The 16,386-nt window shown below is 40.6% G+C and overlaps 1 protein-coding gene across 1 annotated transcript in view; it reads left to right on the top strand.

The window, feature by feature from the left end:
• LOC103389540 (cholecystokinin receptor-like) overlaps positions 1 to 16,386 on the top strand; it is a 35,953-nt gene that overhangs the window by 1,218 nt on the left and 18,349 nt on the right. The window contains exon 2 of the mRNA XM_008324982.3: positions 12,754 to 13,002. Coding sequence (XP_008323204.1) covers positions 12,754 to 13,002 — 249 coding nt within the window. The remainder of the gene's footprint in view (positions 1 to 12,753; positions 13,003 to 16,386) is intronic.

Here is a 16,386-nt window from a genome sequence, read left to right as displayed (position 1 = left end):
TGCTCTTTTCTGCTGTTCTCTGCATAACATAAGGTTCTATGTTCCTGGTTCTTTGCTCTTCTTTCTTTGTATCTTCAATACTGTTTTTTTTCTATTCTCTGGTTCCATGTTCTTCTCATGTCCTTTGCGTTTGGTTCCGTGCTGTTCTGTGCTCCTCGTCTATGCTTTGGTTCTATTCTCTGTTTTTCTGTTTTCTCTGCTGTCTTCCACCCATCTCTGCTCTTACTGTATTTCCTTCCTCCTCTTTAAATCTCTCCATCCTCTCCGTGCTCTACCAGGTTCTGTTTGGTTCTACTGTTGTCTTCTTGTGGTGCTTCTCTGTTCTTATACTTGGTTCTTACTGTATACGCTCCTCTCTCTCGTCAGTTCTCTTTTTGCATCTTCTCCTTTTTTTCACTCATTTTTATTCTTTGCATCTGTATGTTTTTGGATTCTCTGCTATGGTTCTGTGTCTTTGGTCTTTCCATGTTCTTTACTTTTGTGCCCATTCCTTGTCTTTTCAATGCTACTGTTGTCTTTCCATGTTCTTTACTTTTGTTCCCATTCCTTGTCTTTTCAATGCTACTGTGAGTCTTCTATGTGTTCTCTTTTATGCTCATATTCACTTTCACATGTCTGGTTCTGTGGGCTGGTTCAACCCCTTTGATTATTAATTTGTTTTTAATTTTCTATGCAAATTCTTCCTTTGCTTCTGGGCTCTAAGCTCATCTTCTCTTCTCCTTCATCTTTTCTCTTCAGTCTTTTTCTTCAACCGCACCACCACAGAAACCACTTTATAACAACTCTTAACCTCTTGCCTGCTTAAAGTGAAATCTAATTACACACTTGTCACCTTTGATCAACTCTCCATCTTTAAAATAACCACTTGAACTAATGTAATTTCATTAAGCAGAAATAATTTTACACGAGCAAGGGAAACTAACCGCACTTTCCCCCTCACACATCTGCAGCATTTAACCTTTGAACCCATTTTCTATACTTTGTGAAATCCCTGTTTTCCACCAGTGCATGATTTGTAATCAAGGTTAACTTGCTCAGCCTCAGTGTCTGCAATCAATCACCACGTAGTCCAATCTACCGCTGCCCACACTCTGCATCAATAATGCCACATTCAGAAAAAGCAGCAGAAGTGCTGGGTCGACAGCGTGAAGGGCTGTTTTCATTCTTCATCTTTATTTATTCAAAATTATTTTTGACCATTATTTCACAACGCTCAGATGAAATCCTACACCAGGGAAGTTTCTTGTCTCTGGGTTGATGCTGTAACATGGTCTCCTCTGTTTCTACTACTGCAGCTTAAGGCTCAAAGTTTAAATCCTCCCTGTTCTCCGATAAATAATTCACAATTGTTTCTCACTCTGAGCTGCGTTACTGTTATTGACCTTATACACAGGAGGCGGGCGTGAGCAGCAGCAGCAGAGCCGTACACGCTCAGATATTTCCAAAGCAGTTTGGGCGCTGCGGCCCGTATCTGGTGATTATGAAAATGCCCTGCAGCCAGATCAGTGCTGTCAGCTCCTTGTCTCGCCGTTGCAGCTGCAAGTTGACCTGTAACTATTACACTGGTGCAGGGTTTTTAAAGGGGAGTGGGGCGTGCAGTTCAGGCTGCCATGCGGCTGAATCACTTTTGTCAGACGTGACACACGAGGGCCAGCAAAGGAAATAAAAGCACCACCACCTCCACTTGTTAGAAATAGAAGTTCGATTTTTGCACCAAATTGGACACTCTGTTCATGGCTGGGTTAGAACTTACGCTGATAATGCTGATACGGTAGCAAGAGCACAAAACACCGAGGTAATTTGAGTTTAAATGAAGAAATAAAACTGATTTAAAGATTAGAAAATAAACTCAATTATAATAGTAGCTGCATAGCTCCATATTCTAGAAACTTTCCAGAAACTAGTTTAGTTTAGGTAGTTTCCAGAAACTACCGAAATCAAACAAAGACAAAGCCTGTTCAAATGGTCAAACCATTAATGCTTACTGAAAATGTAGCCTCAAACATTGTGTATTCTGGTCTCTATTATGTGTGTGTCTACGTTTTGTTTGTCTGGGGATTGGCAGGTGCAGATAATGGGTTAAATCAGAGCCCTCAGATAATCAAAGCACTGCCTAATTTGCTGTAATGGGTGCTAATGCTAATGTTGAAGCTGTAATTTTACTTCCACGAAAAAAAAATCAGTAGGTGTCTCGATCAGCTGAACTATATATAAAAAAATGTACCGAGCATAAAATTTCTATGAAAAACACAAAAGAACTTTTTTTTTTTTACTGTTGCTGAGTGTTAAGATTTTCACTCCTGTGTTCACTCTGCAGCTCTTCTCTGCTAAAGCTTATACTAAAACAGGTTGTTGTTGTTGTGTTGGTGCAGCAGCAGAGTGAGCCGTGTAATAAAACAGCCATAAAATCTCCTGCACTACACTGATTCCACAACAACGTGCATGCATCAGTTTAGCAACTGTGCAACATGAATGGGCTTACGAAAGTAAACAAAGCAGCTACAGAGTGCACAGAATTGAAAGTCAGTGCGTGCGCTTTACCTACTATGGCATCGAGTGCTGTATTAATCCAAATATCAAAATATTGTTCTAAGACTGTGTGTAGTTTTGAAAACTACTTCAAAAGTTGCCAGGCAGCAGGTAATGAGAGGCTTGGGACTTAAATTTCTGCTCTGCATTTTCACAAAGATCGAAGAAGGAGCTCTTGTTTTATCTCAGGGACATCTCTGGAATTCTCCAAAGAGCTTGACAACCCTGTTGTAAAGAGTAAATCCTTCTATAGGATTTTGTTTTGTCACAGCGACGAAAACTCTTCCTGAGTCGTCAATGTATGCTTTGACAGTACCAGGTGTATCAAATTACTAGGTTCTTTGACCAACCGTGGACTTGTATTTCAATTGTCTGGAGGTCACTCTTTTATACTAAACTTCATCACATGCGTGGACCGTGAAGGTTCATTCTCAGATCTTGGTTTTTATTGACGTTGTCAAAGATTTTCTCCCACCATTCCCAGTGTCTCTCCTGAGAGTGATGGGAAGGTTTCATTGGGGAGGGGTTCATATGCATATACATGAGGCAGTTTGAACTCATGGGTTAGGGTGTGTCTGTATTTATATTTGCAACTGCAGTTGAAGAAACTTGCCTTACCTGATGCAGTTTAAGTGCTTTGTACTAACTCTAGTAGTTACTTTATTTTTTAAAGAGAAGTTGTCCACTATGTTGGGCACTCAGTGGCCACAGAACTGAACAAGACACTTCTTTTTTTTTATGGCCAACCAAACAAGAATGAGCCAATCAGATAACTGACATCTGAGAAGCTTGTCAACGGATGTTCCTCATAGTCATTGTCATGGCCGTTGTTCTTCATGTCTGTGGAGCTGCTCACTGTCGTTTCATCTGTGATTGTTTACATTTAACCCACTTTAAGAAGTTTCTGCCGATCTGACCTTGGACGTCCAGGTCATACGTGGAGCAGATGTCGCTGACGATGTTGAATCCTGCTGTTATACAGTATGTTGGCTGGTTTCACAGCCAAGGTCCTATGCTGCCTGTACTGATCCTAGGTTTCTACTGTTCCATTAGTTAGTGTGATTTACTCCTGAAAGACATTCATTCTTAAGCATGTTTGTGTCTTTGTCTTTTAGAGCTGGTGTGTGAGGTAATGAATGTCACCACTCATCACACAGCCTGGCTCAGCCATTTTAAATCTCAGTGAAAAGTCCTTCACTGCCACAGCCCTCCTCAGAGTTTTATGACCCAGTCCTAGGGTTGGGCATAAAACAGACCCCCCCATTTTCAGGTGGTAAAATGACTAATTAAAACCAATAGATCATTGGGACTCAGTGGGAGTGCTAAGTACATCAACGTCAAACATTGAAACAAATACTCCACTGCAGCTAAAATCATAGAATTACTGTAACAATGTCTTTTTGTACAGTTGTTGTTTCATTTCAGTGGTAATCGCTGACAGTGTTTTATTTATGGAGAATGATAAAGATTATTATTATTATGGACACAGCTCCCATCATACAACTACATCATACATCATGATTTTTTTCAGATTGTCACCCACTTCTGCACACAAGGAAAATTGAAAATGATAACACTCTGTGTGTGTGTGTGTGTGTGTGTGTGTGTGTGTGCACCAAGGCTCTAAGGCAGCTGCTGATCTTCACTGTCTTCCTTGTAGATTAGGCCTTCAGCTCAGGAAAAAACAGCAGCTTTTATTGACTTTGTTGAATGGTCATTCTCTCCACACACACAGGAAGACCTCAGGTGGTGAGTTTCAGTCGAAAAAGACTTCAGTCCTCTTTTTCAATCCTTTCGACCACGTCTGGAAAGACACTACTAAATTGGAGCACTGATAGGTGTGTTGGACCACAACCCAACACTTTAGTTATTTGAAATGGCGTGTAAACACGGACGCCTGTCCAATTACATGAAAACTCCCTGTGTTTTTCAAACCTCAGGTTACCAACTGCCGACCTGTTTGTGGAAGTTTCTGTACTTACTACCATTGTGGTCTTCACTGAGGAAACGCTAGATTAAATAACAGACAATTGAAAAATGCACATTTCCTTACAGAAACACTGCACGTCACCATTATCTCCTATTAACAGAAGTAAAAAAGTCTGGTCCGGTTGACCTCACTGTCAATATATTAAACAAGGAAAGAATATAAAAAAATAACTGAAAAGAGTTATTGTCACTGAAATATATAACTCTTAAATAACAACAACAAAAAATGGTTAGAGGACATTAAAGGTGAATAGACATTTTCTCTGTTGGGTTTCATTCCTGGAAAGCAGAGAATGGATGGTTCCAGTGACTGGTATATTTTTTATTGTGACATGGAGGTGTTAGATCCGACATTGGAGGGAGGACTGTGGTGACTGTCTTTGGAGGTTTGAGAAGTTTCATGAGGTCCTCGGCATCACGGACGACTCAGTCGTCCAGTGTGTTGCCTTCACAGGTATCATGTCAAACTGGGCTTCGCCGAGCAGCGTCCACAGCCACATGGAGTGTGAGATAATCTTCGATCAAATCTAGGCTGCTATTTCTGCGTGTGGTTACGTCCACGTTTGAGCTGTAAACTGGAAATCCAAAATGTGGCCACAAGGCTGATATCAGCTGCTCAGAGCTGCTTCTTTGTCAACGTTACTGCTTGTAGTTACAGCAAACATTTTCTTCCTCTGCGACTTTCAATAGTACAAATGATGCATTATAAAAGAAGTCTGTGAGGAAGACATTATGGAAACTACAGTGTTGTACTTATTTACACATCTGATGGTGTGCATTTTGAGTGGGACAGTGTTTTAATGCTCGTGACCCTGCTGAGGAGAACTGAGGAAATGATGCAAAAGCAGATCAGTGTGAGAGTAGGTAGTCACATGGGACGCTTTTAAATGAACTCTGAATATTTTGTTTACACAGTGATTTTGTTTCATGCTGCGGATGATTATTTTGTTAACATTTAGTTGAGGTGCTGATGTAATTCATGTGATACGCTGCAATTTGTTGTGTTGTTGACTGTGCAGAGAAGGCTGCAGTTCATCTGGGCCTCTGTAGTAGACCTTCGTCGACGATGAGTCAGACCGGGGCGGTTTTCTTTTTAATTCCTCAACTAATCATGCAGTCAGAAGTCAGGCCTTTTAATGGGTTTTACGTCTGTGGAGAAACAGAAGATATTGGTTTATTTCCACTGAGAAAAATGGATGAAAATAAAAATATCTCAACATTAAATGTCATGTTCAGACTTGATGAAAATTAAATATTAATTTTATGTAAAAGTGATGTTTTCTGGTTCAGGTTCTAGAGTCACAAACATACGCTGTTCTGTAAATGATGTTACAACGCTTCTCTAATGGTGCAAGTGAACGGTGCCTGAGCACGGACCCTTCCCCGACAACACACAGTTGGAGGAGGTGAGCCGGAGCAAAAGTGTAGTACGTTTCCTGCTACCTTCGCAAATATCTTTGTATGCTTGTGGCATAAATCTTTCATAGACTTGCCCCCCCAAATAATCATTGTAAACACAAATAAATCATTTTGAATAACATTGATTTTCAATAAACATACAACACAAGTGGTATTAATAATTTTCTTAATAGTTAAAAAAAATGATGACCCCCACTCTTACCCCAAGCGATTTCGTCCAATGGGTGCAGTGCCATTGATTGTGAATCGCTGCCGCGCACAGTCAGTGAATCAAGACATCGGTGAGAGCTGATTATTTTGAAGATTCAGCGCTCTTGCCTCCGGGGTAATGTGAATGAGGGCCAGCAGGGACGAGGGAGGAGGGCATAAATCCTAATGTTGTCACATCACACAATACTGGTCTTTCCCCTTTTGTACACATGTAAGCTGCCGTTCACACTGTTGTTCACTGTACATCGATCATGTAAAAGGCAGCAAAATGGCCAGTTAAAAAAGATTTGAATTCAATGACAGTTTTGAATAGACATCTGTAGGAGGCAGTGTTTTGTTTTTGTTGGAGCCAACATGGTTTGAAAATGTCCATCTATTACACACAGCGTGTGGTTTTTATTTAACAAGTCACTCCGATGTCGCAGCTGTAGGTGCACGTTCTTTGCTAACAATGGATAGAGTATATTTTACAGTGTGCAGTGAGCCTGTGTGTCCATCAGTGGGTGGCAGTTGCTGTACCAACAGTGTGTTTGCAGAGGCAGTGGAGTGGACCTGGATTAAAGGCATGTGACACAGTGGGGAGAGCCTGCAGTGCAGCACTGCTGCCGGAGAGTGTTTCCTAAATGCTGGATTTAAAATAGACGGAGGCCCACACCTTACAGGACATTGATGTGGAACGTTACCGCCCGACGTCCACCGTGTTTGTTGTTTCCACAGTAGGTGTTTGGTATGATTGTTTGTAAGTACAGCATAGAGAAGAAGGAACGTTGTTCAACATATACAAGTCAGGGTCTCTGGGGTGAGGAGTGCACTGCAGGGCTTGTTTGTGGACATCAAACAAACCCTTTCTCAACTCCCAGAATTATTCCAAAGTGATGTAAGATCAATGTTACTCTCTCCAGGGAGGGTGAGCTAGAGAACCCTAATTGAGTTGAATAGTGCTGACTGTAAGACTAGCTCTCCTCATTACAGCGATAAAATGCAATACAGAGATGGACTCCTGCACTCTGAGCAGCTGTCAAAGGATTCATTTTCTCCATATTTAATGACTCGGTAAAACTGTGAAGTCATGTAAACACTTCTTTAACCAAGAGCCAACAGGTAAAAATAACCATAATGAAATCAGCCAGGCTGCAGTGAGAAAGAACTGGTCACGTTGGTCGAGTCCAGGTACAAAAATGTTAATGAGGATCTAGTCAGTTAAAAGAGTTCTAAACCTTCGTCTGTTCAAACCAAATTCTCTGCCTGGGAAACATTAATAAAACTAGAAAAGAGATGAACCTTCTGGTGTTAAAGCTAAGTTTCTTGTCAGAGAAATAAAATGTCTCATTTATATGAAGAACTAAACATGATTTACGAAAGAAAAACAATTCTGAAATTTGCATATTTAAGATGATAAGCCTCAGTGTGGTCCAGGCCACAGCGTTCAGATAAAAGAGTGTGGAGCCACGATTGTCTTTTGAATATTTCTGCACATCTAAACAAATGTTGGTTATTTATTCATTTATAGTTTGAAGTTTGAAGGTTCTCGTAATTCAAAGTTGGAGTTTGAGTGAACCCTGGAGACATTTTGTCCAGTGATGTCACAGCAGCGAGCCCAGTAGCCGGCTTGAGCACCTTCATTCATTTACACATTGTACATTTTGCAGTGTTAACGCCGTGATATCCCAACAACAGCAGCATTCATGACACAGGTGATGGCAGACTCCGTCTGCTGACATATGAATTTGATTTAACAGCCAGACCACTTCTGTGGAAACAGAAAAAGAGCATTCTTGTAAGAAGCCTTTACCTGACTGCCAAGGTCTGCGTAACTAGATAAAAACTCCAAAGTTCTGCCCTCAATTCTTCACACACAACACTGAGGTCAAGACCATCCAAACCAATTATGCCTGGAGTGGAGAGGGTGGAAGATTCAGCTTCATTATTTTTAGACACACATTGCGGTGAAGTCACTGTGTCTGCTCTCTGTGATGAAACTGAAAACAGAGTGGAGGTCAAAGGCACCGCCCGCATCACGGTGGTCACTCTTTCTGATTGAATTGGGGACAATAGACATGCCGTCACCTCCACAAAAACGTCTTGGCAGTATGAAAAGAAACGGGGACTGATGGGACATGACGGAAAGTGACGGCAGTGGACGGGAAATGAGCGAGGAAATGAAGGACAACGTGACAATGAGTATTGAACGGAACCCTTCACAGACAGTGTGGTTTAAAGACAAGAACATTTGCAGTGGCTCTTTGGTGTGAAATGAAAAAAAAAAACAACAACATTTAACCTTGGAAATTCAATTTTAAAAGAATGAGCTGGAACACCGTATCTGTAAGATGACACAGTCATTTTAAAGAATGTTTTTCTGTACAACAGCAGAGTACGGGAAATTGCATAAACTAAATGTTAAAATCACGAAATACCGAGAAATAAAATTTAGTGTTAAAAGAAAAATGCACCAACATTTTTTATATAAAAGTGGAGTAAAAGTGTACATTGTGGATCCCAAGAGTGTGTGTGTGATTGTGTTTGGATGAGAGTGTGAGTTAGAAACTGGCACCTTGTCACTGGGATGATAAAATACTGATGTAGAGGTTAGGTCACCACCACACTGTATCAAAGCGCATGCAGCAGAAAGGCAAGAAGCACCAGAGCCAAACGCCTGCTCCTTAGGTGAACCTACCAGGAGGTAGTGACCACGACTGGCCCCACAACCAGGGACCAGAACACAGCTGGTAGGCAGAGGCCAAGTGTATATGTAATTGAGGATGACCTCTTCGTCCTCTTATCCGTTACCGGGTCGCGGGGCAGCAGTCTCACAGGTCAGCCGTAGAAGTGGGTGCTGTCCCTTAAAGTTCTCTACATATTTCAGGTTGGTTAGACACTGTTGGATTCCAAACATTTGTTATGCAAATAAAAAAAAACAGATTACAAAAAACAAACGAACATGCAGAACAGAATCTGGTCTGGTCCAGTTTTTTCCCCGAGGTGTTTCACAGAATCTAACGTCAGTTTCGCTGTGTTTGCCTTTAAAACCTGCCTCAGAAAAACATAGTAGTTGACAAAACTGAGACGTACGTGTTGACACAGACCCCACAAATGTTTTCACTTCCTCAATGTGTGAGAACTGTTTCCACCAACATGTAAATATTGTTATTGTTGCTGGTACACACAGTAATCCCACTTACAGGTATTGACCCTAAAGCCTTTAGGAAATGATAGACAAAGATGATGAGGGACAGGCATGATTCCAGGAGTGGGTTTATGATGGTGTGTCTCAATCATAAAGTCAGTGTTAATGTCTTTCTAAATGTCTCTGTTAATTTGGGTGAGCGCTCGTTTATTAAGCTAACCCCTCCAGCTCTGTGAAATGTATTATATGAAAGTCAAATATTGACTGAATAAGCACTTGATATTAGACCTATAGCTGGTTTAGTTTCAGTGTAGCGCTGTGGGGGATGGTACTGACTCTGCACCTTCTCTGTGGTTTCGCTCATTTGAGGTTATGAATTATACACCGTTAGCACTTCCAAGTGTCTATGTCAGATAACCCTGTGTCTACTTCCTATAAATATTTGGAAGCTTCATTAACATTCACAGGCTAATCTGAAGAAAAAAAAAACAAGTCACTAATGTGTGAACATTATAATATCATCTATATATTGGTAAAGTAACCATGCATTCATGTTTCAAAGACTATACCAAAAAACGCACTGATACTCACAAAATCTGTATTTATTATATTCAATTTAGTCCATCAAAGTTAAATTATTATAATTTTTGGTTTAATTACAGCCATAAATCTCCAAGGTCACACACATGAATTCATGTTTGTTATAAAATATGCCAGCCGTTTGTTGATGCAGGTTATTGACAAGTCAGCAGGATTGACTTAGACACAGAAGCAGAAGTGTTGATTCCTCAGACGGTGATCAAGGTCAGCATTTGCACACGCTCCCTAGTGCGTCCAAGGTGAACGCTGTCCCTTTATCACTGTTGTGTTTATTGATGCCTGTGGATTTGAAACTGCCGTCACGCTCGGTGCAGCCAAAGTAAATTGTCATGCTGTCTGTAAGGCTCACGGGAGCCAGGCTGCTGCTGGTGCTCTATGAATACATCATCTCATTTTCACTGGTTCAAATCTCTTAGTTAGCCAGAACCAGCGGGAGCTCACTGTCTGCTCTTTAGTTTTGACATGCTAGTTATGCTAATGTCTTCTAATTCCATTGTATAAATGTCATGAAAGTCAAGCTAAATCTTTCACTAGCTAAAGGGTGACATAATGGATCAGTAAATAATCTGCTGCGGTCACATTTAATCTAGTGGGTTTTTTCCCTGCTGTGTGTTTTATACAGTTTACACTGTTTCCATCTCTTCTTTCAATGTTTTTAACATGGTTAAACGACGGTGAAAATATTTTTGTCAAGGCTTAAAATTTTGCCAAAAACAAACAATGCAAAATACCCTGTTTACATAACATGATGTGCTGATCAAGTGTTTTACCACTGACTGGACTAACCAGTCATGTGAAAGGACGTTTTTATTTTTTATCTTGGATTTGGATCCTGTTTTCTTTTTGTAAACCAGGTTGGACTTTTCAGAAATGTATTATTTTGGGCACTGGTTGAGCCTCAGAAAGTGAATGTGTGGGTGTTGTAGTTTTGCGCAGTCTAATGGCTGAAGGCATGGAAAGAGAGAGAGAAAGAGAGAGAGAGAGAGGACCAAATGAATGACAGTAACAGAGTTTCATGAATATTTAAAACCATTCAGGGAAAACCACGGGCAGAGTGATGGTTAGTCAGTACAGTTTTCAGGGCAAAGTCAGAAATATATAACATGAAAAAGACTTGAAATATTTTACTGCAGATGTGATCATTATGCTTCCGTTGTCACGTATTTTTGTCTGATTTTTATCTCGACGTTTCTTGTACATGCTCAGGAGTCTGCGTCGGTTTTAAGTCACTTAATATAAATCAGATTTTACCTGGAAAACATTAAAATGATCACAACAAGAGCAAAGAAGTTTCACACACACTGATAATACTTGTATCTAACTGTATGTCCAAACCAACACTTGGTAGAGCGTGTGTTTCCCACTCGACTAAATGATCAGAACAGTCTTTGATAGATTTTTCCTTTGAACCTTTGCAGAGAACGAAGCCATTGATTCATTTTTCTCCCGCTCTCCTCGTGACACGGTGACGGAGATTCCAACCAAAAAATTTAAAAAGAACTCAATAATCAACGTTGGAGTGGTTTTGTGATTAAACATTTTAAGTGTGTCTTTCAATCGCCTCCATCATCGCCGCTGCTTTTTAACTTGGCATGCAGCGAGATTCATGTCCTGTCCGTGTGTGGGAGGAGAATATGGCATTATAAAAATAAAACTAGGTATCCTGCCATTGCATAATCAACACACTGTTTGTTCCACCGCTCATTGTGGCACAGAGAAGACACATTCTAAATCCCACACACAGTACATGTATCAACTCCCTGGAGGTCCAGCTCCTCTGGCACGTACAGGTCGTCTGCAGACCCTGGGATCTCTCATTTGTCGCCGTGGTCGCCGTCTTAATTGAGCCTGTACGAGCAGATGTGACCTTGGAGCGTCAGATACGTTCTAGGATGCAGAAACAGATCAGCGGTAATGACAGGAGCTGCCCCAAACCTGGTGACAGAGCTGTCCAGAGTTTTAACCTCATCATGGGGAGAGCAGAGGGGAGTTTATGGAAGAAAAACTACCAGGAACCAGTCTCAGCCTGACAGTCAGGGAAAGGCTTGGTGCAGGCAGGACTGCAGAAAGATAATGGACGTAGCCAGATGGTTTCAGAAGGGAACAAATTATTCATATAGATCAGAGGGAGGCAAACTGTTGGGCTCACAGGCCAGAATGACTTTTAAAATGTGTCATGTTGACCAGATCGGTATCAGACTGATGGAGCACAGTCATATCAATAAAGGTTCAAAGAAAACTACTTTTAGATGGGGTCTCATTGGTCTCCTTTATTCGGGTTTGGCCTGAGTTTGGTTGTGGATTTCTTAGGACTTGTTGACACATGTCAGATATAAACATGAAACGCAGTCATTTTTCGACATAAAAACTCTCCTTTCCGTGCACCTGCAGCGGTCTGGGGTTTGGAAACCTCTGGTTTTCAGAATACACTTTTAAAAAAAAATTAAAACCAGTGGGCTACAGTATTGTATGGCGTTATTAAAGTTTTATCTCATTACCGATTACATAATTTCATTATTTATTATATCAAATGTAAATGAAGGGAAATTGAGCTTTTATCCCATGTGTAGAAGTTCCATCAACCTGACAGCCCTCCTAATGGCCTCATCTACTCATCCCTCTATTATTATTATTATTATTTTTACTCTTGCTCCCTTGGCTCCTGTGAAAGATCACATCCTTGCTCATTAGGAGATTTTGTTCATATTTAAGTCAATGTGTCCTCTTTTATGTCCATTAAGTGAAAGCTGGCTACCTGGTAATTCACTTATGCAACGATGCTTCCTTCCTGTTATTGATCAAATGAGGTGTAGGCAAAAACAAAGCTCATAATAAATGACTTCTTGTCTCTTCCTCTGGTTTTTGTCTCCTTCCTCCAGAGATGGACTCTCTGCGCATCGTGCTCTACGTGCTCATCTTTCTCCTCAGTGTCTTTGGCAACTTGCTGATCATCTTGGTCCTGATGTTGAACAAGCGCATGCGGACCGTCACCAACTCCTTCCTGCTGTCGCTGGCTGTCAGCGACCTGATGATTGGCATCTTCTGTATGCCCTTCACCCTTATTCCCAACATCCTGGAGGACTTCATCTTCGGCGCATCCATGTGCAAGATTGTGACCTATTTTATGGGTAAGCATGACAGACATGTTGAAGGAAGGTTAACGTCTTGTCAGAATGATGGAGTTGGAGTCGCACTGTAGAAGGTCATACGAGTGCAGAAACTTGATCTGAACTGGTCATTATCGACTCATGGCTAGGCTAAGTTAGGCTATGCTAACATAGCTAAGGCTTCTTGTTATTTTGGTTTATTTGTAGCCCGTTATCCTTTGAGTTTCATTACTGGGTCATTTTGTCTTTTTATTAGTTAAACATTCCAGAAGTGCTCAAGTCGCCCATACACAAACAGGGAGAACCATGCCTGCGTTGGGTGACAAACACAAATCTTACATACTATATTCTTATTTCTGGATTGAAAGTTTGAAATTATTTGTAGCACTTTAGCAATTAATTCTTTTCTTTTTTAGGGCAGCAGCATCTTTACTGAGTAAACGTCTGACCTTTTAAGCAGCTTCTTTTAATGGGACCCAAGTGTGTTTGACTCCTTTTACAGGCTTTCTTCCATGGTTTATGTGAGTGACATTTTAAATGCCAGGTTGGTCTGATGTGATCCAGATGCAGAACTGAAGAGGAATAGAAATAAATGTGAGATTTGAAAAGCTTACATTGTTGAACCATTTTTGGAAAATCTAGTTGTTTTTTTTTTTTGCTGACCATTCTCTGAATACAGCCACACCCCTGTAGACACATCTGTCTCGAATGTGTCACGTGTCAGTATATGCTGTTTTACTAGAAACAGCCTGTATTCATACAGCCTGCAGGTTGTACTTGACTTTAGCTGAAAATATTTGCAACAGAGTAGGATAAACACACAATTACCCAAAGGTTTAACCTGTTTTCAGCAACAACAAACCTGTTAGAAGTTGTGATCAGCTCCCTGCTGCGAGAACACCGTGTTCAGAAGTCTCCTAATGGGCAGCCACAAGCTGGAGGTGATCTGGTTTGATGTCTGGACTCAAGCTTCATTTGTTTTAGTGCTACAAAACACCTTTGATAAGATGTAGCCTACTCGTCTGGAGGGCACTGGGCTGCAAATGTAACGACCCTGGTCTGAACAGAAGACAGCACAAAGAACAACATGCATTCTAGCCATTCGTGCAGCAACAATGGCAAACACATCTTAAGCATTCCTAAATTTATTGTCAAAATGTTAAAAAATGCACCTTCAAGGTGAAGTGAAAAAAGTGGGGAAAAACGACCTCCATTTTAAATTCTATGAAAAAGTCCCTGATGTAAAAACTCTCCATGTCCCTCGTTTGTTATACTACAAAGACATTGAACTTACATTACATAATGTCACATTGTAAAAACACTAGAAAATGCTCTAGTTTTTCTTTTCACAGATTGAGAGTAAAAAAAACCCCACTTGTGTGAACAAGGCAGTCATTTATTAGTATTTTTTAACTTTACTGTACTTGGACACCTGACTGACCCAGATAGTTGCTAATTTTGATGCTAGCCACTAATGTGAACTTCATTCATATACAAATGGGTACAAAAAATACATTGGGCTACGAGAAAATTACAAGTGAGCTCACTTTTTCAGGATAGAACTTAGCTAGCTTATCTAGGGCTAACTTTGTTTATCTTTAGCTACGTTATAGCAGTCATCTAGCACAGTCTTTGGTTTTCCTTTAACAGCTTTTCCAAATTAGCTTTTTGACACTTTTCACTGGACATGGCCTATTTTTTTTATTTTATATTTCAGGAAATGTATTAGTTTTTTTCTACAGTTTGTGTGTATGATTTAAAAGCACAAATGTTGTTCTCCCTCTTCTGTTTTTAAGAAAACGTAACCTAGAATATAAATTAAACCATCAGAAAGCAGTATAAGATTTACATGCCCGAGTTGTATTTTATGTGAAGAAGTGCAGCTAACTTTTGTGCTGGCACAGCAATATTCAAGGGCTTGGCACTGATCAATAAATCCAATTGGCATCAGAGTGGAGTTGGAAATTCTTCCTGCAGCTTTGTTAAAAGATGATAACTCATGAGAGTCAAAAGACAAAGTCATATTGTTGGCTCAGTCTGCTTGATCTTTTCATCATTTGCAGTTTCAGTAGGTCAGTACACAAAACACTGTCGTTAACTGTGGGGACACTTTAAAAATACCTCTCATGTGAATTGTTTATTTTTATTAAGTGAATGAAATTTGGGCGGTATTTAAAGGAAGGTCTGTGATCCTGGCAACCTGGAAGGATGAATTAGATGAAGTTTAGGTTGGTCAAACCAACAGCTCTCCAACTGTACAGCAGACACACATGACTGCATTCAGTTACACCCAGACATGTCAGATATTTGCACCTCTGTCAATCTGTGTAACAGAACACTGGGTTTAAAACTGTGCTATTCCATAAGTCACGCTGTATACTTTTCTTGGTGTCTAATGGAATAGCACAATTTTAAACCCAGTGTTCTTTGGAATAATTATCTGGAAGAGTGAATCCCAGTTCTGCTGTGGTGACTGTGGCTGTTCTTTTTCTCCAGTGTTTTTTTTCTTTCTGCTTGTCCACTATGTGTGATCTTTGTTCCCTTTTCAGGCTTTTATTATTCCTCACCGGTCTGATATCAGAAATGATTTAAGACTGCAGGAAGTTTTCTTTTCTTGCTTAGATCTAAAAAGACAAACCTTTTAGTCCGACACTGAAACACGGCCTTCATTTCCACTCTGATTGATTTCTGCAGCTCAACCTCTATGAACTACTCCATTTAAGCACTTTATTCAAAGTTATAATGTCGGTTTGCTCCAACCCTATCATCGTTTGTGATAGGTTGCAGTGACTTGCACTGATTTCTGCTGTTATTTTAAATTTGTGACTGCGGGCCAATTGTCCTGACTGACAGAACCCATTGGCAAATATATTATCCAGTTATCGATCTTGTGTGCACTTCCAATGACTATTATTGTCCTGAGGAGTGTGAGTCATGAGGGTCTGGATGAGTGAGTCACGCTGAAGCAACAGCACAGTGCAGCGGATGTTCAGAAGCACCGGAACTTTTCACTTCATCTGGAGTGGTTGAGCAGAGCGACCTGATGTTGGGGTGTGTTCTCTGTTGTCCTCTGGTGGTGAGTCTCAGTCGTTTCCCTGGGAATGTACATGTGTCTCTCCCTCCCTTGGTTCTTGTTCAGTTATGGTTGTACTTTACTGTGTGATTGACTCCCCACGTGGACCTGCCTGTTGTCTGTTTGTTTTGGAGTTCCACTGTGTTTCCCTTCGTGTTTTGGTCGGGGGCCCAGTCAGTATCTGCTCCTGTTGTTAAATCTGAGTTTTAGACTTGTTAAAATAAATAACTCTACTTTAACTTGGTGCTGGAATCGGGTCCTGCCTTTGTCCCCTCCTGTCAGTGAGAATCTTGAGTGGTGCGCCATCTTTGAGGACAATCTTCTTTCCAATT

This window comes from Cynoglossus semilaevis, chromosome 14, assembly GCF_000523025.1.
Source record: "Cynoglossus semilaevis isolate Cse_v1.0 chromosome 14, Cse_v1.0, whole genome shotgun sequence".
NCBI lineage: Eukaryota > Metazoa > Chordata > Actinopteri > Pleuronectiformes > Cynoglossidae > Cynoglossus > Cynoglossus semilaevis.
This window is presented reverse-complemented; position numbering and strand designations above follow the sequence as displayed.